Raw genomic sequence first — 23,804 nt, 5'->3', positions numbered from 1 at the left:
TGGTTTTTAATTTTTTTTTTTTTTTTTTTCTGAGAGAGAGTGCCAGTGCGGCAAGGGCAGAGGGAGAGGGAGAGAATCTCAAGCACGCTCCCTGCTGATCATGGAATCTGACAAGGGCTCTATCTCAGGACCCTGATATCATGAACTGAGCCAAAATCACGAGTCGGATGCTTAACTGACTGAACCACCCAGGCGTCCCTCCGGTGATGGTTTTTAAACACCATGTAGTAAATCAGTATCACTTAATAGAGTACAGCTCTGTCTCTCTCATTTATTTAATAGCTGCTTTGGAAACACTTTTTTTGGCCATTTTAAAAAAATTATTTTTTTCCAAAAGAAATACATGGACAGGTTAGCAGAATCACAGACAGCTATGTGGTTTAATACTAGTTTACAAAATGTGTCATGGAAAAAGAACAATATAAATCAAGGGATTAAGTCCACATTTTACATGGTTTCAGAACTCATTAGATCTTCTCTTTGTAGCTTCCTGGCTCCTATGCAAGATGTCAGAGGAGAGTAAGCATATTAAATGTAAAGTATTAGAGAATACCTTTAAATAAATAAATAAATAAATAAAAGCAGAAAGTGATTCCTTTCTAACCCAGTTTTATAGTGTAAGGCACTATCAAACTATGAAAGGTAAAAATACACTCTGTATTATCTTTGATTTAAGAAATAAAACATTTCATTATTTTCCACTTACTCCATTTCTATCAGTGATGACACACACAAATTATAGTTATCTGTTGTTGATGTTTTTTCAGTCTACTAAAACTGAGAGATGCACGTCACATGGACTGGTCTTTCAGGCTATGTAAAGTAGTGTAAGTCAGCTCTATCTTCATTAAACTTTCTGAACTATAATTTTGTGATTGTCCACTACTACTTAAAATGATAAACTATGAGATTTTTCCATTCCCAGTCCCTTAAGTACTAATTCCCTCTTCCTACTTGTCTCTTGCTATAGCTGTCATGTGAAGTTTTATATGATTTTCAGTGGAACAGGTTTTGAAAACACATAAGGTATCTTTTTAAAAAAAGATTTTATTTATTTATTTGAGAGAGAGAAAGTGTGCGCATGCACGAGTTGGGGGGAGGGGCAGAGGGAAGGGGATAAGCAGGCTCCCCACTGACCAGGGAGCCTGACACAGGGCTCCATCCCAGGACCCTGGGATTATGACCCGAGCTGAAGGCAGATGCTTAACCAACTGAGCCACCCAAGCGCCCAAACACATAATATATCTTTAAGAAGAAATGAGTTACCCTTTATTTCCATTATTATTAGTGATAATAAATTAAATTTTGGCATCATTTAAGAAGGCAGTAATTTAGGGGCTTTTCACTGGTTCTGAAACTAAGAGCATATTTATTACAAAATAGAGAAATTTGTCATATCACCATGAAATAATACTATTATTAACATTTTAATTTTTTCTGGGCAAGGATATTTTTTAAAAGATTTTTTAATTAATTAATTTATTTTTGTGAGTGAGGGGAGGGGCACGGGAGAGGGAGAGAATCTCAGACTCCCTGCTGAGCATGGAGCCTGATACGGGGCTCTGTCTTACGACCCCTGAGATCATGACCTGAGCTGAAATTAAGAGTCAGATGCTTAACCGACTGAACCATCCAGGCGCCGTAGCAAGCATATTTTTTAAAAGGTGGGTTACCATCATATCTCATATTTTATAACCTATTTTCATTTATTAACTATACAGTAAAAATACTTTTATCATATAGTCTCTTAAACTATATTTTTTCTTGGTTGTATAGTATTCCTTGTAGAGATGTATCCTAATTTATTTAACAAATCTGCTATGGTTAGATACTTGGCTCTTTCTAAATTGTTTGTTCTTAAGCTATGGTAAACATCTTTTTTTTTTTAAAGATTTTATTTATTTGAGAGCGAGAATGAGAGACAGCATGAGAGGGAGGAGGGTCAGAGGGAGAAGCAGACTCCCCGCCGAGCAGGGAGCCCGATGTGGGACTCGATCCCGGGACTCCAGGATCATGACCTGAGCCGAAGGCAGTCGCTTAACCAACTGAGCCACCCAGGCGCCCTATAGTAAACATCTTGATGTCCATCTCTTCTCACTTGTTTTGGTTAAAATCCTAAAAGTAAAATTCTGGGCCAACTGGTATAAACACTCATATTGCGGAATTGCTCTCTAGAAAGGTAGTAGTACTGGTTTAAAATCCCAGCTAGTCTGTTCCTTTGCAAACATAGGTATTCCGTTTTCAAATATTAATCATATCAATAGCAAAAGTATCTAGATTTAATTTGATTAAGAATAAAATTGAGCATTTTTTTTCTTTTGTTTGGGGAGCAGATAGAAGTTGGGGGCCTAACATGTCCTTTATCTCTGGGAAATTGCTAATTATATTCTGTGTTCATTTATGTCTTGGTGTGCCTTAATTTTTTTTTTTTTTACTTCTTTAAGTCCAAATATTGATTTGAGGTAAAGGTAAACATAACAGAAGTCTTTTGTGGTATAAAATACCAAAATGTAATATTCTTAGGGAACTAATAGCTTATATTGTAAGTTTTCTACAGGGAATGTGTAGTTTACACGTTTTTTATTCTTGAGACTATATTGCCGTTCTTTCGTATTTTATTTCAATTTATGACTTTCTAAATATAAATAAAGTTCTAGAATATTCTGAGAATTGAGTGGCTTTTTATTAGGGTTCTCAACTTTAAAGTCAGCAATTTTCAGAGGATCACAAGTCTAAGATCAAATGAAGTCAGAAAACAAATTAACTTTACTACGTGTTCAGGATTTGGACTCAAAGTAATAATAGATGGCAGATGTGTTGTTTGCCTGTCATGTTAAGCAAACAAACAAACAAATAAATAAAAGGAAGAGGAAAGGAATGAAAGACAATTTCCTTACCAAGCAATCACAAAGTTTATTGTCTAGGAGATAAAAAAGAAGAAAACAGAGAAAAAAGAGCCAGCGCTGTGTACTGTGGAGCACACAGATGTTCCTCTTGGCAGCCATACAGTACTAGTCAGGACTGGGGCTTTTGCAGACATAGAATGTGAGCCCTCTTTGTTGGAGACAAAGTGTTGCCTGTGGTGGGAATTGCTGCAGTGATGGGAAAGTATCGTCATGTATTGTTGGATTGCTGTGATTTTCAATAGAGACAGTACATTAAAGTAGCTTTGTGGGCAGCGGATTGTTTCACCCAAGCCTGGCTAATGACACACTCCTCTTGGCAAACTGTATTTAAAAGGTAGAACTGGCATCATTTTGTGGTCATGGAGCTTGTCCCATACTTGGACATCAGAATTACTTGTTGCTAGCACTAGTTTTTAACAACCAATTTATTTAATGTGATCTAACAAAGGAGTTTGCCACTATAAAGTTAGAACTGTAACCACTTTTCAAATGGAACGATTTCTTTTTTTTAATTTCTTTCATTTTTACAATTACTAAACTAGTCTATTTCAGAATTGTTGGAGAAAATACTTTTTAATTGAATTGCTTCTTCTTAGCCCACTTGTTCTTTTAGGATAAGGTTTTGTTACAAAATAGAAGATGCAAAACTTAAATGTTTTACGTTAGCATTGGAGTATTTTTGTTTATATATAAATACTGTATTGTGAAATGTTTAAACCATATGTTTAAATCTAATCACTAGAAAGCAAAAGTTAGTATTTTTTAATTTGCTTGCCAGTGTTACCTGTCCTAGTCTTCCCTGTAATTTACTTGAAGTAGAACAATTAGTTGTGCTGTACTAGATGTTAACAAAGATTTTAACTGTATTTTAAGGTTAAAATTTAAACTTTAAGGATTGATCATTGAATTGTTTTTAGTTACCCTCCCTCTCCCCCTTTTATGTTAAATATAATATTGAATGAATTTTTATGGCCTTTTAGTTGTTATATAAAGTCTGAACAAGAAAGGAGACTATCAAAAGTAGTAGAGGGCGCCTGGGTGGCTCAGTTGGTTAAGCGACTGCCTTCGGCTCAGGTCATGATCCTGGAGTCACAGGATCGAGTCCCGCATTGGGCTCCCTGCTCGGCGGGGAGTCTGCTTCTCCCTCTGACCCTCCCCCCTCTCATGCTCTATCTCATTCTCTCTCTCAAATAAATAAATAAAATCTTAAAAAAAAAAAAAAGTAGTAGAGACTGGAACCCTTAACAATCACCCCTAATTAGATGGGGTTGTTGAATAAGAGTTTGAACTAGTATGTTCATGGAGGTTTAGAGCTTGTAAGAGCCAGAAAAAAGTGAGACCCAGAGAAATTAACCAGTATTATTCTCTTCATTAGTGAGGAGTCAGAACCTAATTGATTGTGAAGCTCCAATTCTCACATTTAATCTCTCTTCTGTATCCTTTAGTCTCATCAAATCAAAGCAACATTTATTATCTAGGCTCCTACTCTGTTGAAGGATTCATCAGATATGATCCTTACCTTGAAGAAACCTACATTCTAGTTAGAAAACAAGGCATGCACTCATTCAAAGTTGTTGGTAATGAAAGATTTAAATAGTTCAATAGTAGAAGTCATACCTCTGAGCACTACTTAAATGGCCAAATGAACTATGTCAACAATAATTATTCTTGAAACTCAGTAAAAGGATATATATTTTCAGGCTAAGGTAGTCAGAGGGAGACCTTTTTCATAGAAATTGGGTTTTGAGGGCACCTGGGTGGCTCAGTCGGTTAAGTGACTGCCTTAGGCTCGGGTCATGATCCCAGGGTCCTGGCATTGAGTCCTACATCAGGCTCCTAGCTCAGCGGGAAGTCTGCTTCTCCCTCTCCCTCTGCCCCTCCCCCCTGCTCATGCTCTCTCTCTCTCAAATAAATAAAAATCTTTAAAAAATAAAAAAAGAAATTGGGTTTTGAGGTAGTTCTTGATTTTCTTGTCTGCCTCACTGGTGAATTTCCACTTTATAAAATTTAATATAAATACCAGTTATTCTCCCTAGGGCTCCCTGACATTTTTTCCTTAAGAGAACTATTTGTATTTACATATACTTCTAGTGTAGTATTCCGTATTTTGTTGTAGTTGTTTGTCTCTCCTGCTAGACTCCTAAACTCCTTAAGATCACACTTATTCTTCATATCCTGAGTATCTGTGTGGTACATAATTATAACAAATATATGTTTCAAACTGATATTTGCATGTACTCATACAAATAGGAATTCATATGACAATAACACATTGTTATGGACTGAATTGTGTTCCCCCAAAGTTTATATGTTGAAGCCCTAACCCTTAATGCGACTATATTTGGCAATAGGACCTATTTTTGGCAATAGGAGGTAATAAAGGGTAAGTGAGATCATTAAGGTGGGATCCTAATCCAACGGGATTGGTGTCCTTGTAAAAGGGGGAAGAGACACATGAGCGTTCTCTTGCTATGTGTGCACTGAGGAAGGGCCATGTGAGGACATAGTGAGAAGGCAGCAGTCTGCAAGCTGGGAGCACAGTCTCTTCCAGAAGCCAAATTAACCAGAACCTTGATCTTCCAGAACTGTGAGAAAATAAATGTCTGATGTTTAAGACACCCATCCTGTGGTATTTTCTTATAGCAGCCCAGGCAGACTAAGACACACATATATAAATGAGTAAGTGCAGGAGTAAATACTGCTTTAGAAAATTTTGAAAGTTCTGCATCCCTAGATCCTACTGCACATCTTTGAAAGCTGTCAACTGCTGTCTGTCTTCATAAGGATCCAACTCTATTGCCAAGTCAGTTGGCCTGCCCCAGAGAACCTTACAGCCAGGCCTATGCCAATTATGATAGGAAATAGATGGTTGTGCACCTGCCTAAATTGTTTGTTAAACTAAGAAGAATACAAGCAGTGTATTAAAGAATCAGCGCAGCTCTACTGTGATCCTGAATGACTTATAACCAAGATAGGCAGTATTATCGATAGAGCTAGATCTGGTTGTTGTAAGTCTGCAATTTGATATGCCAGCACAGCCTAGATCCTCCTGCAATGCATTTGCCTGTGGATAAGTTCCTGATTAGCCCTTGAGCCCTCCCCACCCAGCATCTTTCCATCCCTGTCCCCTACAGTTCATTTTCCCAAGAGCAGCCAGAGTGGTCTTAAAAAGAAATCTAATCATGCATTCCCCTTCTACTCGGGCTCTTCGTGAGCATCTAAAATAAACCCCAAACCTTTTACATTGGTATATGGAAGCACTATCTGGCCTCCCTCCTGCCTTCCTCTCTGCCTCTGGCTCCTACCCGTCTCCCTGTCACCCAGGGCTCTCCAGACACGCTGGTTTTCTCTTCTCCAATCATGCCAGCTTTGTCTTACCTTTGAGCCTTTGAACTAACTGTGCCTCTGCCTGAAATGCTCTACCCCCATCTTTACACAGCTGACTCTTTTGTCATTCAGGGATCCATTTACATGTCACTTCTTCAGAGATTCCTTCCTTCACCACCCAGGCTAATGTCATCCCTCTCCATCATATCACCTTATTTTCATTTTCTATACAGCACTTACTCCTATCTGGTTTGTTTATTGTCCTTTTCTCCCTACCACAGTGTAAACTGTGAGTGCTGGAACCCTGTCTTAAACAGTGGTTACTCCAGCACCTAGAAGAGTACCTGCCACAGATGGGCTTTTAAGAAATACTTGTTGAATGAATAAACCAGTGAAAAATTGACAGGTTGGAGCACCAGATCCAGAGCAAGCAGTCATGCCAGGCCCATCTCCCTCAGCGCTCATACTCTGTTCCCATATGCTTAGTCACATGGGTCCTGCTCTCAACAGAGAGGCCCTCTAGGGTCTAGAAACACACTTCCTCAGAAGTCCAACTGCTTTTGCCTATCTGGTAGATTAGCTGATTGACATCCATCAAAAGTTAAATCCAATTTCTATGAACAGGGCATCTTTGGAAACTTTTTGTCAACTGCTCTCCGTCCCCAACAGGCATCAACCTCCTGACACATCAATTTGCCAGCCACAGTAAACCTTACAGCCAGGCCTACATTAATTGTGACAGAAAGTAGCTAGTTATACTTGCTAGTTATACTTGCTACGTGTGCACTGAGGAAGGGCCATGTGAGGACATATTCTCTTGCACAGTCTCACCAGAAATCCTAGTAGGGTAGGTAATCTGGTGATTCCCATTTCACAAAAGAAGTAGCCTTGCCCGAGATTGCATAATGATCATAGAATTGTTCGCATAAAATGAGAAAATTGGGAAACAGAATTGTTCTTAAACGCTGTCAGTTTGTTATCCAAGGTTTTAGTTATCTAGTCAGTAAACCAATAAACTATGGCTTTCTTTAGCTATTAATATGACGTGGCATTTGTTCTCTGAACAGAATTTAGCTGCTCATTCGCGTTTTCTTGGCAAGTTAAAAAGCTCCAGGATCTTGAGATTTTTTTTCTCCCATTTTGTAAGCACTGATTTAGGAAGTGCATTTACATGGCCAAGGGAATCTAGATGCAGGTAAATAGAATTTGAGAGGGGAACTGAGTACTTGTCAAAGTTAAGAATTTCTTTTTTTTTTTTCTTTTTTTTTAAGATTTCATTAATTTATTTGATGGAGAGAGAGGGAACACAAGCAGGGGGAGTGGGAGAGCTCGGAGAAGCAAGCTTCCCGCCAAGCAGGGAGCCTGATGCGGGCTCGATCCCAGGACTCTGGCATCATGACCTAAGCCAAAGGCAGACGCTTAACGACTGAGCTACCCAGATGCCCCGAAGTTAAGAATTTCTTATTAAGGACCACTAATCCCTTTTTATTGTAAAGGGAAAAATTAAGTCACTATTCTATCTTGCTTTGCTTTACCTTAAAAGCATAAGAATTTATTTAGAGATACTTACGTTAGTCAAAATGCTAACCTAACACTGTTCTTTTGGAATTTTAGTATGTTTTGAATGTTGTGTTCTGGGTAGTAATAACTTTAAAATAATATCATTACCTAACCCCAAGGAATTAACCACAGCCTCCTACTAAATAAAAGCAAAAGCAAACAAAAAAGCTTTTATTTATAATTTTAATCATAAATAGGTGCTTTGATTTTGATTCAGAGACTCTGAACTATATAATATTTCTTTTTTTTTTTTTTTTTCAGAATTCCATTCCAAGATTTTTGAGTCAACAGTATTTTACTCTGTTAGCATTTAGAGCAAAATCACTCTAGAGATACCAATGTTCTCAGAAACAACTTAAATCAGAAGGAAAAAAATTCCCTGTGATTTCCTCCATTAATACACAAAACAACCGATTCTCTTTCTGGCCAACTCTGTTAGAAGTTCTTCCTCATAGTACACTGAAATGTGCTAAGTTGGCCATCCTGTAATTTCTACCCATTTTTCTTATTTCTCTTTTTTGGAGGTACACAAAATAGATGCACGAAATAAATATTGTGACCTCTTTAATATTAAAGCCTTTCAGATTCTTCACTCATGTAATAAGGTCCTTTCTCTTCTTTTGTTTTCTTTTGTTCAACCTGCTGCATGTTTTCCTTCCCTTAATTCATCATTCAACATAACATTATTTTACTGTCTTCTTCGGGATAGACCTCAAATAACAAGACCCTATGATTGTGTTACCCAGATAGATGACAATTCTCTAGATATAGTCAGAGAAGTGAAAGGAGATTGGGATTATTATGTGGAATATATATTTGTACTAATTCTGCCGAAAATTCCATTAACTTTTGGGGGAAGCAAAGCCACATTGTTGACTTTTATTGAGCTTGAACTTAATCTAAAACCACCTTATCACTTGAAATGCCTTTAAACTAAAGTTAGTTTTATTTTTTATTTCTAATTTCTAACTTCTCTAAGCTTCTGTGACCTCAGTTTTTAATTAAAGGGCATGAACTAGAGTGTTTAATAAATATGCCCAGATTTGGAGGTGTGAAGGGCAAGTATCAACCAAGGCTAATCAGTGTCAAGTCACAAGCTCTATTCCAAGTCTGAGGGTCTTTTTAAAACCAACCTAACTTCAGTATTGGTCTGTGATAGGAGTTTTATGTCCCACCCCCTGCACCTTCTACTCTCCCTCCTCCTCCCCCTTTCATCTTCTCTCCTCATTGACACTGGTTCTTGGCCTACATCGGAGACTGTTTAAAAATTAAAAACACTCTGGATTGCGTGAAATTTGCAGTATGGGTCCAATTCTTTTATAAAAGATTTTCCTCTCTCACCCTTGCCAGCCCACATAAGCTTCTGCAAGAATCATCTTTTAAGTATTTGGCTTTCCAAAAGGCATCTGAGAGTCTCATCTCTTGTTGAAAGGGCACAGAAGTCAGGACCAACCTGCTAAAGTAGTTCTGTGTCCCGCCAAAGTGAAATATAGCTCTTCACTCTGTTTTTGACTCTGTGGGTTGGGAGGGGACAGGATAGTTTCTCTCTTTCTTGTTAGTATCCCCTTACCTCATAAAGATGTTGAGTAGGTATTTGTTGAAAATTCAACAATACTTATTTAATAAGTAATTAATTTAGAGAGGTAGAAACAAGATTAAAAGAAAAAAGGAAACTCTGAAAATGCGTTGGTACAATGAATTTAGAAGTCTTCTGTTCTCTTAATGTAGTCAAAAGTGCAGAGAATTAGGAATCTGGAGACAGAGGTTCTACCAGTGGAGGAAATAATCAAAGATGTTTTAGAGCTGAGGTAATGAGGAGATAACCTCCGCCATAAGGTAATTTTTGAGCTAAATTTACTCTTGTTGTATATGTTAGTAAGTGTTAGGTTTTCAAGCACTGTGGAAGTGATTTTGAAAATCTTTTGGTCATGAAAATATATCCTTAACTGCAGTAAATCTTATATAGCTAACATAAGATGATTCAGCCCTTTGCTTAGATGAAAATACATATTAATCTCTTCAGTATTCATAATGGCAAAACAACTTTGCTGATCTCATATTTGACATTTAAAAGTGCAGTTCTAATTTTGACCTTCTACATAATATCTGTACTGCATGCACTTGTTAGGAAATTAAAGCTTGAATTGGGCAAGATTCAGCTTGGCCCAGAAACTACCATGAACGATTCATTTGGAATTTGATTGAGACAAAGACTCAGAGAATCTAACTTACGAACACATTAACCAATGCTTTTTGAACAAGGTCAGGGACCAAACACATTTTGAAGAGCTTTTTCCCAAATGTACATGTATCTCCAGCTCTACCCCATTGATTTTGATGGGGTAGGTCTGGGTTGGACCCCTGGCATAAGTACTCTTAAGAAAAGAAAAAAGAAAAGAGAAGAAAAGGGAAAAAATTGTAAAAAGCTTCCAGGAGCAATTCAGTTATGCCTTCCAGTTCTGACTCCCTGTAGAGTCAACAAATCTGTCCCTATAAATTGTAAAGTAATTTCTGGATTTTATTAGCCCCTTCCCTCAGCTCCAAATTCAAACTCAGAAGAATGCCTTCAATGAGTTTTATGTTCCTTTGTTTCTTTTATATACATTGAAGATTGCTACTAGACTTGTTCATTTGAACAGTGTTCTGGTGTCTTCTATACATCCATATTTGACGTTATTATCCTTTCAGTTGTCTGTTATACTTTATAGAAGTATGAATGTGGTGAATTTCATAATGGCTAGTATTTATTGAGTATGTATTATGTGCCAGGCACATTCCATACCTTATAATGCATGAAGCTTCACATCAACCTTGCCAGGTGGTATATATTAACCTCCTTTTACAGATAAATTAACAGTCCATTCAAGGTAAGTTTCTTGTACTCAATCACAGTCAAACCTAGATCTTTCTCTAACTATATAAAGCTCATACTCCTTCCTCTGTTCTACACAGACAAAACTTTTCTCTGGCAATAAATACATTTATTTGCTTAAAAATTATATACCCCAAAATGTATCCCTTTTTGCTTTGCTGTCATAATACTTGCTCCAGGTTTGATCCCAGCGTGAGTCATCAGCATATTTCAGGTGTCTCAAATCTTGATACATCTTATTTTGTAGCTCTGAGAAAAGATTATTGATTCTATATCTAATATATTACATTGTATGCATATTCCACATTATTAAAAAGTAAAGTTATTATAATTTAAAGATGTTTCGTTTTCACATTTCATAAAATAAATCAATGCTTGAATGAAACAAAACTTCTGTTTATGGTGACACAGAATACTGGCTGGCATAGTAAAGGTTAAAAAGAACTTGGTTAAGGGGAAAAACAAAATCATACATTTATATTAGAATTACAGAAAAAAATGAAAATCCTTATTTAGGACGATTGCAACTGGAGGGCAGTTTGGTATTAGGAACACTATCTGTTGCTCTGGCCACAATGGCAAGTAGGTTTCCAGTTGCCAGTTGATTTGCATTGTTTATTTTGGCCTAGCAAATAAGCACATTCACTCTCTAGTTTTTTTTTTTTTTAAGGGATAATCATTAGTTTTTTCAAAGGGCTTTTGGTAGCAGAAGTACTAGTTACAATTTTTGTTTCCCATTTACATCTTCTGATGACCTGGGATAATAAATTAGAACTAAAGATTTGTGCTGCATTTTAAATTTTTTTTTTTTTTTTTTTGACAGAGAGAGACACAGCAAGAGAGGGAACACAAGCAGGGGGAGTGGGAGAGGGAGGAGCAGGCTTCCTGCGGAGCAGGGAGTCCGATGTGGGGCTCGATCCCAGGACCCCGGGATCATGACCTGAGCCACCCAGGTGCTCCTGCATTTTAAATTTTAATGAGTGGAAATATTGGAGAGCTGTAGAACTTTATGAACACTTACTACCTTCATTTTGTTAACCATAGCTACTGTGCTTGATAATACAGTATGGATAATATGGTGGTGAGAAAATCTTGAAGGACATCTAACAGACTGGACAGAATGAAGCAATAGACCAGATAGGTCAGGGAAACATGGCAGATGGTATTTTGAAAAAGTGAGACAAATTCAGAATGCACCAAGTAGTTTGCATAGGGTTCACTTGTTAATTGAATATTTAAGGCTATAATAACATTTTATATATTTTACATAGCTAATAAAATTATTAAAATCTTGCATTTTGTATATATGTTTTGCACTTAAAGTCATTTAACACTATATCAGTTTTCAAATACTTAACATTGTATAAAAGTAGAACAAAATCATAGAACTGCAAAAGATCTTAGATCTTTTCTAACACTGCTTTTCATTTTATTTAGTTATTTATTTTAAAGATTTTTATTTATTTATTTGACAGAGAGAGAGAGAGACACAGCGAGAGAGGGAACAAAAGCAGGGGGAGTGGGGGAGGGAGAAGCAGGCTTCCCGTGGAGCAGGGAGCCGAATGTGGGACTTGATCTCAGGACCCTGGGATCATGACCTGAGCCGAAGGCAGATGCTTAACGACTGAGCTACCCAGGCGCCCCATAACACTGTGCTTTTTAAAGATGGGAAATTGATGTCCACAAAGTTCATTTGAAGAACAAAGTACACACATTTCCACATGTGCTCTCTCTCTCTCTCTCTCTCTCACACACACACACACGCACACGGACAAGTTTCTGGCTTCACATAGAGATCAATATTACTGTGAACATTTGTATAAATTTGAAAAAATCAAATAGGTGTTAATTGAACCAGTAGAAATATTTTAACTTTTTCTTTTCAAAAAGGAAAAGAAAAAATTTACTTCTAAAGTCTTAAAACTTTAAATGAAGAATTATATGAAAATCAGAGAAAGTTCTAAACTATTTTAATTCATTGGAATAAAAATGTAGATGTCTAATGATTTCAAAAGAACTATTTTTAAAAACCTCTGAGAATTATGATTACAACAAGACAGCTAAATTGACTAGCAAAGGCAGAATTCCTCACAATATTCTCTTTAGATACTGAGGTTTAATCCAAGCCTTATATTTGTCAGTTTTGTATTATTAATATATTTATATCAAAGAACTAGTCACAGGGATTCTCTCTATTTTAAGTCTGTAAGAACCATCACTAGCATGCACTGACAGATGTTAAAGAATGTCTATGGAAAGAATGTCAAAAACCTCTCCAAAGGAAAGTCTTTAAAGCATGTCCTTAATAAAGAAATGCAAAACCAGATTTAATTGCCCTTTTCCTAAACAGCTCAGCCATGCAGGCTCATTTACTACAGCATATGGTCTGAGAAAACACACAGTGGAAGAGAGCAGTCATGGTGAAGGCTGGGATTGAATCCATTTAGGCTGGAGTTCACAAAGATCAGTCAGAAGCAAGCACTTGAAGTTAAAAGAAAGAAACACACCAAGCAGTAGAAACACAGGCTATTTTTATTTTGAATGTGCTCATTGGAGACATCCTATTTGCCTTTCAAGACAGCAGTATTATTCAGTGGTTTTATTATGAAATAAAAGATTTCTGAAAAATAATATCTGGGATGTTTTTCCTAATTAAAAAAAAAAGTAAAAAAAGAGACAAAATTGCATGAAGCCACAGAGATTTCTTTTTTTTTTTTTGGATGTTATTATTTGTTACCACTGAAAGTCATCATTTTTCTAATGGGGGAGCAGTCAAAATAATGAGTCAGATGACAACAGTGTGTTCTATGTTTTATTTAAAAGGGAAGACATTATAAGCTTATATGAAGTGGTAAATTCTTACCACCCCTAAAGGGATTAAGTTTATAGTTCTTGCCAGAAGTCACAGGTAATTGAGAACTTGAGAAAAGGAAGAGGAAAAAAAAATCTGTGAATCCTTTCATACCACTTTGTAGCATTAGGCAAGTGATTTTACTTCCATGTATCTTAATTTTATGGCTGTAATATGGGGAAAGCTATCTTTATGGAGAACTTAACTATAACATCAAAATATCTAATAAGACAGTTGAGCTGCTTATGGGTCTAGTACAATGTCACACATGGAATTGAGGAAGAATACAAAAGGTAACAGAAAGGAGAGAAATGTTTGAGGGGTTAGTGATGGCAAACAGGTATCTGACTTTATTATTGCTGAATCTAATTAGTGGTATTTATTATAACAAATTATTTCAGAATGCTATTTTGCCTGCAAAACTAGCCTTTCTGCCACAATGTATATTTATATATTGTGGGACAAGTATGCTTACTTGTCAATTTGAAATGGTCTGAAGTGGCACTGTGATGTGGCTTTTTAAATTAAATTTAAATTAATTAAGTATAATTTAAAAGTTCAGTTCCTCACTCAACACTAACCATATTTAAGTGCTCAAGCCTTATCTAAAGTGTTTCTGTTTTCACAAAAAGTTATGTTGGGCTGTGGCGTTTGGTATTATTGATATTTTTGTTAAGTTTTTATCGTTCCACTTCAATGAAATATAAGAACATAAATCATGTATCTTAGATGGCAGGTATAGAGGGGACTAATCTACCAATGCAAAGAGTAGGCCAAAGGTTAAACTACAAAGAAGATACACTTACCACATGTAGCAAAACACAAAAATGAAATGGCGGTGTTGTTTATGGTGATGTGATTTTTCTGAAACAGTGAACATTCTGAACAAAGTCAGTCTTCTCTTCATTTACACAGTAATCACACTTCTGGAAATTTAGTGTATACTTAAACTTTTATTTAGAAAAATAACTTGTTATCTTTAGCAGATATAGTTCTAGGCTTAGATAATTATAAGTAGGTTTTCCACCCACATCAGTGTCTAGCACAGATGCAGGACAACTCTGTTGTGCAGAGAGTTCTGTATATTACAGAATGTCTCCATTCCACCCACCCCCTGCTAAATGTCAACCTGATCATTGTGACAACCAAAAAGTACCTCTAAGCATTTCTGACACATTTTAGAAAATCTGTGCTTTATGGTGGGCCCAATATTCAAGACAGTGAGTCCATCCAGCCTCTTAAAAGATAATCATCTTAAACCTGTTTTTTGTTGGATACTTTTTATTGATTTATCTTTCTTCTTCCATATTTTTAATTTGAAAACATAATGCTGCTGTGCATCTAATTCTTCTTTTAGAACACCTGCCCTTATTCATTCCTAATAGGGTAGACTTTATTAAGTGACCAAGGATAATAAAAGAAAATTTTTTCCTTACATTTATTATGGATTTTTTTTTTTTTAAGATTTTCTTTATTTATTTGACAGAAAGAGAGACAGCGAGAGAGGGAACACAAGCAGGGGCAGTGGAGGAGGGAGAAGCAGGCTTTCCGCCGAGCAGGGAGCCCGATGTGGGGCTCCATCCCAGGACCCTGGGACCGTGACCTGAGCCAAAGGCAGACACCTAATGACTGAGCCACCCAGGTGCCCCTATTATGGATTTTTATATCCCTTAGAAAATAAAGCTGTATGGCTTTGTATGGCTTTGAGCATTAGCTCCATGAGCTTGTGCAGTAAAGTCCTGGGTTTCCTTAAGAAGCACTTTGGAAATAAAACAGAAGTAATTATCACAGGGCCATGATGTGTCAATAAAATGAGATCCCATTTCTTTTCCTTCAAGAAAGATAAACAGACTTAAAATCTAGAGCGGGGCTGCTTAATCTTAGAGGTCCATGGTTGGCCTTCAGGTAATCTGTGAACCCCTTTCACATTGTAGTAAAATTTTGTTATGGGTATCTGTGCAATTTATAGAAGAGTCCATTGATACAATCAAAAGAATGAGGAAGAACTAGATAAAAGAATAATAAAACTCCATTATAAAAAGAAGACAGAGGAGACAGATTCAGGTTTAGAAAAATCATGAAAGGGGATGGTTGATTAGGTTAGAAGTTAAGGCTACTATTGAATTTAAAATGAAGCTAAAGATTGCTGCTTGGAGGAACAAATAATGAATCTATAGAAATTGTTGTCTTCCTCTTCTAAGAAATGGTATGTGCTAAAAATACAAATAGATTGATAAAAGGTTTAACTCCACCAAAAGTTAATGAAGCAAGAGGGATAGCAGATAGGTAAAATGAGACACCTTTTCCTGCCCCTCAGTCTTCCTGAGCCCCTCCCGAAAAAAGTACAAGAGTAGATAAATCAATGTGACCCTTTTGTGACTGACAGTATATGTGGTTTTCTTGTTTTTAGTTATGTTGTGGTCAGTGCTGGGAAATGACCGTTCAGTGTGTAGTTCTCTGAATTTTACTTGCTTTTGTTCAGAGCTATTTTGCCTCACATCCTTATTGGAAATTCAACATTCATTTCAAAACAAATGGTTTTCATTTTTGTAGAACATTTTTGTTATATTTTAAAAGAAGAGTGCTTATACCATTAAAATAAGTAAAATTTGAATCAAAGCAAATATGGGAAGAAAACCCACCTCCAAATTTCCCTTCTGTATGAATTTTTTATTGATTCCATTGTAACTGAAAGTGCTCTTGTACTCTGCATCACTCCAACATAGAGGATCAGTTTTTACTGGGTTCGTGTTGATGATGATGATGCTGGGGGTTGGGGGTGGTGAGTGATGGTGATAGCTAACAGTTATGAGCATTTATAAGGGCTCAGCATGTGTTAATTTACTTCATGCTCACAAGAACCTAGGACATGGGTTCCCATTTTACAAATGAGGACACTGAAACAGAGATAAAGTAGCTCAGAGTTATATATCTATAAGTGATAAAACTTCACATGTCTAGTTTTCTGACTCCAGAGTCCATGTTCTCAATCACTACATTGTCTTTTCTGGATTTTTATACTTAGGCCAAAATATTTGAATAAAGTGACCATTTAAAGTCTGCGTAGGGGCACCTGGTGGCTACTCTTAAGTGTCTGCCTTCGGCTCAGGTCACGATCCCAGGGTCCTGGGATCAAGCCCCGCATCGGGCTCCCTGCCCAGCGGGAAGCCTGCTTCTCCCTCTCCCACTGCCCCTGCTTGTGTTCCTTCTCTTGCTGTGTCTCTCTCTGTCAAATAAATAAATAAAATCTTAAAAAATTAAAAAAAAAAAAAAAAGGCTGCGTAAACAATCTGAGAAAAGAGTTTGCTGGCATATTCCTTTTATTTTCTTGTTTATTTTTTTTAAAAGATTTTATTTATTTGAGAGAGAGAGAGCACGAGCAGGCAGGATGGGCATAGGGAGAGGGAGAAGCAGACTCCCGGACTGGAGGCTGGATCCCAGGACCTGGAGATCATGACCTGAGCTGAAGCCAGACGCTTAACAGACTGAGCCACCCAGGTGCCCCTGGCATATTCATTTTAAATATTGTAATGTGGAACAATGGAAACCCAAATGGGAAGACTAAGTAATATTAGTGATTATCAAAGACTACAATACTGAAGGTTCACCTCGAATTACATTGGAAGAAATGGAATTCTCAGAAATACATTAGTTATTTCTTTTTTTTTCTTTAAAAAGTGTTTCAAAGTTAAAGTAAGGATAAACTCCATATTAATTGTATGCTGCTATTTCTGTTGGGGAAGTATGCTGACCTTTCCATGTCCTGGATTTTCCAGAACGGATAGTCTTGAGTGCAGGGGAGGCAGCCCCACTCCAGGCCGTCAGTGGGCTTTGTTCAGGGAACTCTTTTTAGGTGCATTTCTCCATGATACATTCCTGACTTTCTTTTTTTCTTTCTTTCTTTTCTTTTCTTTCTTTTTTTTTTTACCTGTCTAAATTACCCTAGAAGACTGTCGTCACTTATGGAAAACATCTGTTACTCTTGAAGCTTGTTAATGGTGGTCACAAAGTTTTGTCACAGGTCCTCATTTTACTGGCCTTTTGTATTTATGTAGACTGTCCTGTCCTCCTGCACTTGACTGTATATAATAAACATAATTCTAGGCCAGATTTTTTTCAAGTGGTGACCAGAGGAGCCTGAGTAAGAATCACTTGAGAAGCTTGCGAAAAAGGTAAATTCCTAAGTTCCACCTCAGATTTGCCACCTCACTCTCAGGGTTGCTTCCCTCTATTTGCATTTTTAACCAGTACCTCAGGTGTTTCTGATATACTGGAAAGTGTGAAAATCACTGTTCAGAAGGCTACATTATGTGAAATGTCGTCATGGTACTGTAAGAGACAGATATGAAATCCCCACCCTGAAGGATCTTATAGTCTGTTAAAGGAGATAACACATGGAAGTAACTGTAATAATACAGAGTAAAAATGAAGTACCATAAAAGTAGAAACAGCTACTCTAGATAGCAGAAGTAAGAGAATCTTTTAAAGGTTTTGTTTTGTTTTGTTTTATGTAGTGCACAATGCATATATTTGGATAATTCTTCTTTCAACACACATAAAGGCCTGCAGTTTGTTTTTCATCTCCCATTTCCATCTCACTGGGTAATTCCCAGAATTTCCATATTTTTTAGAGATGAAGGCAAAGCATTAAAATCATTAAAAGCTACTGCATCTGGGTGGCACAGTTGGTTAAGTGTCGTATCCTTGGTTTCAGCTCAGGTCGTGATCTCAGGGTCTTGAGATCGACCCCAGTGTCGGGCTCTGTCCTCAGTGCGGAGTCCGCTTGAGATTCTCTCTCCCTCTCCCCCTCCCACTCATTTTCTCGCTCTCTAAAATAGGTAAACAAATCTTTAAAAAAAAAAAGAAAAAGGCTACCACATCTAAAAATGGGAACAAACTTTTGCCTTCCATAAATTACCAAGCATACTGGGCACTCATGGTGTTTCTGTTTTTATTTTAATTGGAGATTTTTATCATTTACAGAACCACTTATACTGTGAACTTCTTCTTTACTATGACTTTGCCCAGAATTTTTTGTCCCTAGTGTTTGTGGCGTGTTCAACTGTTTTTATAAAAAGCCACTGTTCATCTCCTCATGATTAGTTTATAATCTACCGATGAGTAATACTCCTAAAACTAAGTGAAAAGAAAGAAGCCAACAATTGAACAATGGAAGAAGAAAACTAACATTTATTAACCACTATATGCTAGGCACAGTGCCAGGCAAATTTCAGAGAGATTGAGTAAATGTACCAGTAAATGTACACAGCTGCTAAAGCCAAGAAAATAGAAATTCTAGATCATCTGTGACCTGGTGGCTTTTTTTTTCTTTTCTTTTTTTTTTTTAAGATTTTATTTATTTATTTGAGACAGAGAGAATGAGAGAGACAGAGAGCACATGAGGGGGGGTGGTCAGAGGGAGAAGCAGACTCCCCGCCGAGCAGGGAGCCCGATGCGGGACTCAATCCCGGGACTCCAGGACCATGACCTGAGCTGAAGGCAGTCACTTAACCAACTGAGCCACCCAGGCGCCCCCTGTGACCTGGTGGCTTTTATCATACTAATTTATTGGCTGACATTTGAGTACCTGCTACATCAGTACTGGAAGGATCCAGAGATAAATAACGGTGCCAGACCTTGGGGGGGCATACAGACTGATGAGAAATCAGAGACTTAAGCAGATAACCAACACAAGTATGTGAGGCGCGCTAACATTTGCGGTCATATGCTAAGTGTTTTCAACATATTATCCCATTTAACCTCCAGCTGCAAAGTAGTTGGAATCACTATCATTGTAGATGAGGAAATTGTGGTTCAGAGAAAGCAAGTTACCCAGGATTACCCAACCAGTAAGTAGCAGGGCTCAGATTTACATTAAGTCTATGACCGCAAAACCTCTTTCTTCCATGGGCATTCCAGTGACAGACTCTTCATTCCAACAAGGAGAAGATCAAGGTTCTTGGGAGCTACATTTGATATATCCAGTTCTGCCTAGAGCTTAAGAATCAATGGGATAGATGATAAGTTCAAGCAGTGCTGGCAACAGAAGCAAAAGTACAGAGGAATAGAAGTATGTGGGAGCGGGCATTAGGCCAAGGTATGGAACCCATCTTGAGAAGCAGGCTAGAAATGTGGCTCTGAGAAGATCACATCAGGCCTCAAGCTTCAGCTAAGGGGTGACGAGACTAGGGCGCCTGGGTGGCTCAGTTGGTTAAGCAACTGCCTTCTGCTCAGGTCATGATCCTGGAGTCCCGGGATTGAGTCCCGCATCGGGCTCCCTGCTCGGCAGGGGGTCTGCTTCTCCCTCTGCCCTCTTCCCTCTCGTGCTCTCAGTCTCTCATTCTCTCTGTCTCAAATAAATAAATAAAATCTTTAAAAAAAAAAAAAGGGGGTGACGAGACTTGAAGGATTAAGTTCAAGAAATATCTGTTAAAGAAATGAACTAAACTTGCTAACTGGATGTTGCAGGAAAGGAGGGGAGGAGGGGTCAACATGAATCAAAGCTGATTGGATGAATTACTGTGAGTCATGCTGTAAGGACAAATGAAAGAATCTATTAGAACATAGAGTATAGTTCCAAGTAATATAGAAAATAGTGTTCAGTTTTACCTTGTCTATGCACTAACCTTATTTTCCCAGTGGTTAATTCATATAGAATATGTCTTATAATTGCTGTTTTCTAAGAATATAAAGCTATGCCTCAATTAATATTCTAGGATATCTTCAGTTTTTTAAACAAAGTAAGATCTGTGCTGTCAAATACACACTCATGTATACATACATGTAAATATACATATAGAAGGACTAGAAAATATGACTGACTTCACTGTTTTACAGTTTTACAAAAGAACGTTTGCTTCTACAATCAGAAAGAAAAATATGTTTTTTAAAAAACCAAGAACCCTGGGGCATCTGGGTGGCTCAGTCGGTTAAGCGTCTGCCTTTGGCTCACATCATGATTCCAGGATCCTGGGATCAAGTCCTGCATCGGGCTTCCTGCTCAGCGGGGAGCCTGCTTCTACCTCTGTCCTGCAGCTTCCGTTGCTTGGACTCTTGCTCTCTCTGTCAAATAAATAAATAAAATCTTTAAAAAAAAAAAAAAACAGAAAAAAAACTGAATAGCCTTCATTTTTACCTAATGGACCATTTATAAATTCCTTCAGAACACCTAATCAAACATCATGTGGAGACTACTCGTTATATGTTCTACAAAATTCCTTTTCCAGTGACTTTTTTGGCGTACTTTGTTTCTTTACTTTCCATTTATGTAAAATTATTTAATTTTAAAATTAACTTAGGACGCCTGGGTGGCTCACGTCGTTATGCGTCTGCCTTTGGCTCAGGTCATGATCCCAGGGTCCTGGGATCGAGTCCTACATCGGGCTCCCTCCTCGGGGGGAAGCCTGCTTCTCCCTCTCCCATTCCCGCTGCTTGTGTTCCTGCTCTCGCTATCTCGGTCTCTGTCAAATAAATAAATAAAATCTTAAAATAAATAAAATAAATAAATAAATAAATAATAAAATTAACTTAGAATACTCAGAGTGCACAGGCACACCTCAGAGATAATGCAGGCTTGGTTCCAGACCACCACAATGAAGCAAATATTGCAATAAAGTGAGCCAAATGAATTTTTTGGTTTCCCAGTGCATATAAAAGTTATGTTTACACTATACTTTAGCCTACTAAGTGTGCAATAAAAGCATTGTATCTAAAAAAGCAATGTACAATTCACCCTTGAACGATGAAGTAGTTAAGGGCGCTAGCCCCCATACAGTAGAAAATCTGTGTATAATTTTGGACTTCCCAGAAACTTAACTACCAATAGCCTACTCTTGACTGGAAGTCTTACGTCTTACTGATAATATAAATAGTCAGTTAACGTGTATTTTGTATGTTATGTATATTATATATACTGTATTCTTATAATAAAATAAACTGGAGAAAAGAAAATATTATTGGGGGCACCTAGGTGGCTCAGTCAGTTAAGTGTCTGTCTCTTGGTTTCAGGTCAGGTCATGATCTCAGGGTCGTGAGATCAAGCCCCACCTCAGGCTCAGTTCTGGGCATGGAGCCTGCTTAAGATTCTCTCTCTTCCTCTCCCTCTGCACCTCCCCTGCTTGTGCTTACTCTTTCTCTCTAAAAAAAAAACAAAAACAAAACAAAATGTTATTGAGAAAAATCATAAGGAATAGAAAATATATTTACAGTACTGTACTGTATTTCTTGGAAAAAATACACATATAAGTCGACCTGTGCAGTTCAAACCCTACTGAAAGGTTAGCTGCATATACTTTAATTAAAAAATACTTTATTGCTAAAAACTGCAACTATCTTCTGAGCTTTCAACCAGTTGTAATCACTGATCACAGATCACCACAACAAATATAATAACAGTGACAAAATTTGAAATATTGTGCAAATTACCAAAATGCGACAAAGAGACACAAAGTGAGCAAATGCTATTGAAAAAATGGCAGCAATACATTCATTTACACAGGGTTGCCACAAATCTTTGTAAAAAACGTAGTATCTGCAAAGTGCAAAGGGAAGCACAATGAAACAAGGTATACCTGTATATTTAGATCTTTAAAGATTTTTGGATTTCAATCAGTAGCAATATTTTCATTCTCCTGCACCTTTTCATAATGTTGGTATTGCACTCTTAAAATACTTGATCAGGGAAGAAGGCAAGTGACTTTAGGTTTTCATTTGGTATTGTAAAATATGATTTTATTGATCAAAATGAGCCATCGTGCATGTTATGGCTGTCATCACACTAATTACAGTGTGGTCAAGCCCCAGCGCTAAGCTTCACATTTTGACTTTTTTCCATTTTGCTTTTGTACAATTTCCTTTACTTTAAAAGAAGATTTTTAACGTTAGAAGAAAAAAATGTATCTGAAAATCTTTTTTTCCCCTTGATTTCACTCTCTGATTTTAAAAAATGAATGACATATTAAAATAAATATCAATTTCAAGAATTGACTTGTTTGAATTTTGGTTTGGACTATGTTTTTATTTTGCTTATAAAATCTTTAAGAGGCACCTTAACATAAAAATTCTGATACATCTAAATTACTTTTCTGTCAAAAACAACTATTTTTCAGATACTGGTATAAAGTTTAAAAAAAAAAAGAAAGATGTATTAACTTCTTTATTTTGAGCCACCACATTAAAATTAGAATTTGAGTTTTACTTTAAACTAGTTGTTCATATTGTGATGTGCAGAATTCATGGAATTGTTTTTCTTACTATTTAGGAAATACCAAAAGGGAACCAGAGTCCGACTGCGGCTATTAGATCTTGAACTTACATCTAGGTTCCTGGGAGCGACTGCAGATACAACTATACTAGAAGCAGATGCAATTCTCTTAGGAGTCCAGGAGAGTAAAGACGCAAAATCAAAAGAGGAACATCGTGAATAAGAAACAAACTTTGTCTAAAACTAATGATGTAATGTATGGGGATAATATAAGAATAAAAAAATTTAAAAAAAAAAAAAGAAACAAACTTGGCTTAGTGCATTCACTCCTTTTTTGTTGAACCCAGATACTCATCAAGAATGCAATTAGAAAATTGTGAATAAATGATTGAAAGAAGACATAATAAATGAAAGCTATAATTATAGCTCTTACTCGTTAGAATTTTCTTTAGCTGTTTCTCCCCTCCTCCCCTCCCTTTTACACCCATTCTTTCCTTTGATTGGGGTAATATAGACTATTCTAAGAAATTCTGTCATTCAATAAATATGTTTTGAGTGCTTGCTATGTGCATGGCACTATTCAAAACAGCAGTAAACCGATTAGACAAGATTGCTTGCTTTGTGGTGTTTCCCTTTGACTTGGGGAAACAGAAAATAAATGGGTAAAGTATATAGTGTGTTAGACAGTGATATGTGCTAAGGACAAAATAAAGCAGGGAAGGGAGAGGACCTGAATAGACATTCTTCCAAAGAAGACAGTTGGCCAACAGGTACATGAGAAGATGCTCAACATCACTAATCATTAGAGAAATACAAATTAAACCACAGTGAGATCACCTCACACCTATTAAAATGGCTGTTATCATGAAGAAATAACCAGTGTTGGTGAGGATGTGGAGAAAAGGGAACCTTCTTGCACAGTTGGTGGGAATATAAATTGCTCCCACCACTACGGAAAACAGTATGGAGTTTCCTCAAAAATTTACGAATGGAAATACCATATGATCTAGCAATTTCACTTTTGGGTATTTACCTGAAGAAAACAAAACACTAACTTGAAAAGATATCTGAACCCACATGTTCTTT

The 23,804-nt window shown here is 37.0% G+C and overlaps 1 protein-coding gene across 1 annotated transcript in view; it reads left to right on the top strand.

Annotated features, from left to right (window-relative positions):
• MRPS28 (mitochondrial ribosomal protein S28) overlaps positions 1-23,460 on the top strand; it is a 117,297-nt gene extending 93,837 nt beyond the window's left edge. Inside the window, exon 3 of the mRNA XM_035011415.1 lies at positions 22,776-23,460. Within this exon, the coding sequence (XP_034867306.1) occupies positions 22,776-22,941 (166 nt within the window). The 3' untranslated portion in view covers positions 22,942-23,460. The remainder of the gene's footprint in view (positions 1-22,775) is intronic.
• Positions 23,461-23,804: the final 344 nt, after the last annotated feature.

This window comes from Mirounga leonina, unplaced genomic scaffold (assembly GCF_011800145.1).
Source record: "Mirounga leonina isolate KUSES-001 unplaced genomic scaffold, KU_Mleo_1.0 Mir_165, whole genome shotgun sequence".
NCBI classification, from domain to species: Eukaryota; Metazoa; Chordata; class Mammalia; order Carnivora; family Phocidae; genus Mirounga; species Mirounga leonina.
The sequence above is the reverse complement of the archived record's forward strand: the minus strand, read 5'-3'. Positions and strand labels throughout refer to the sequence as shown.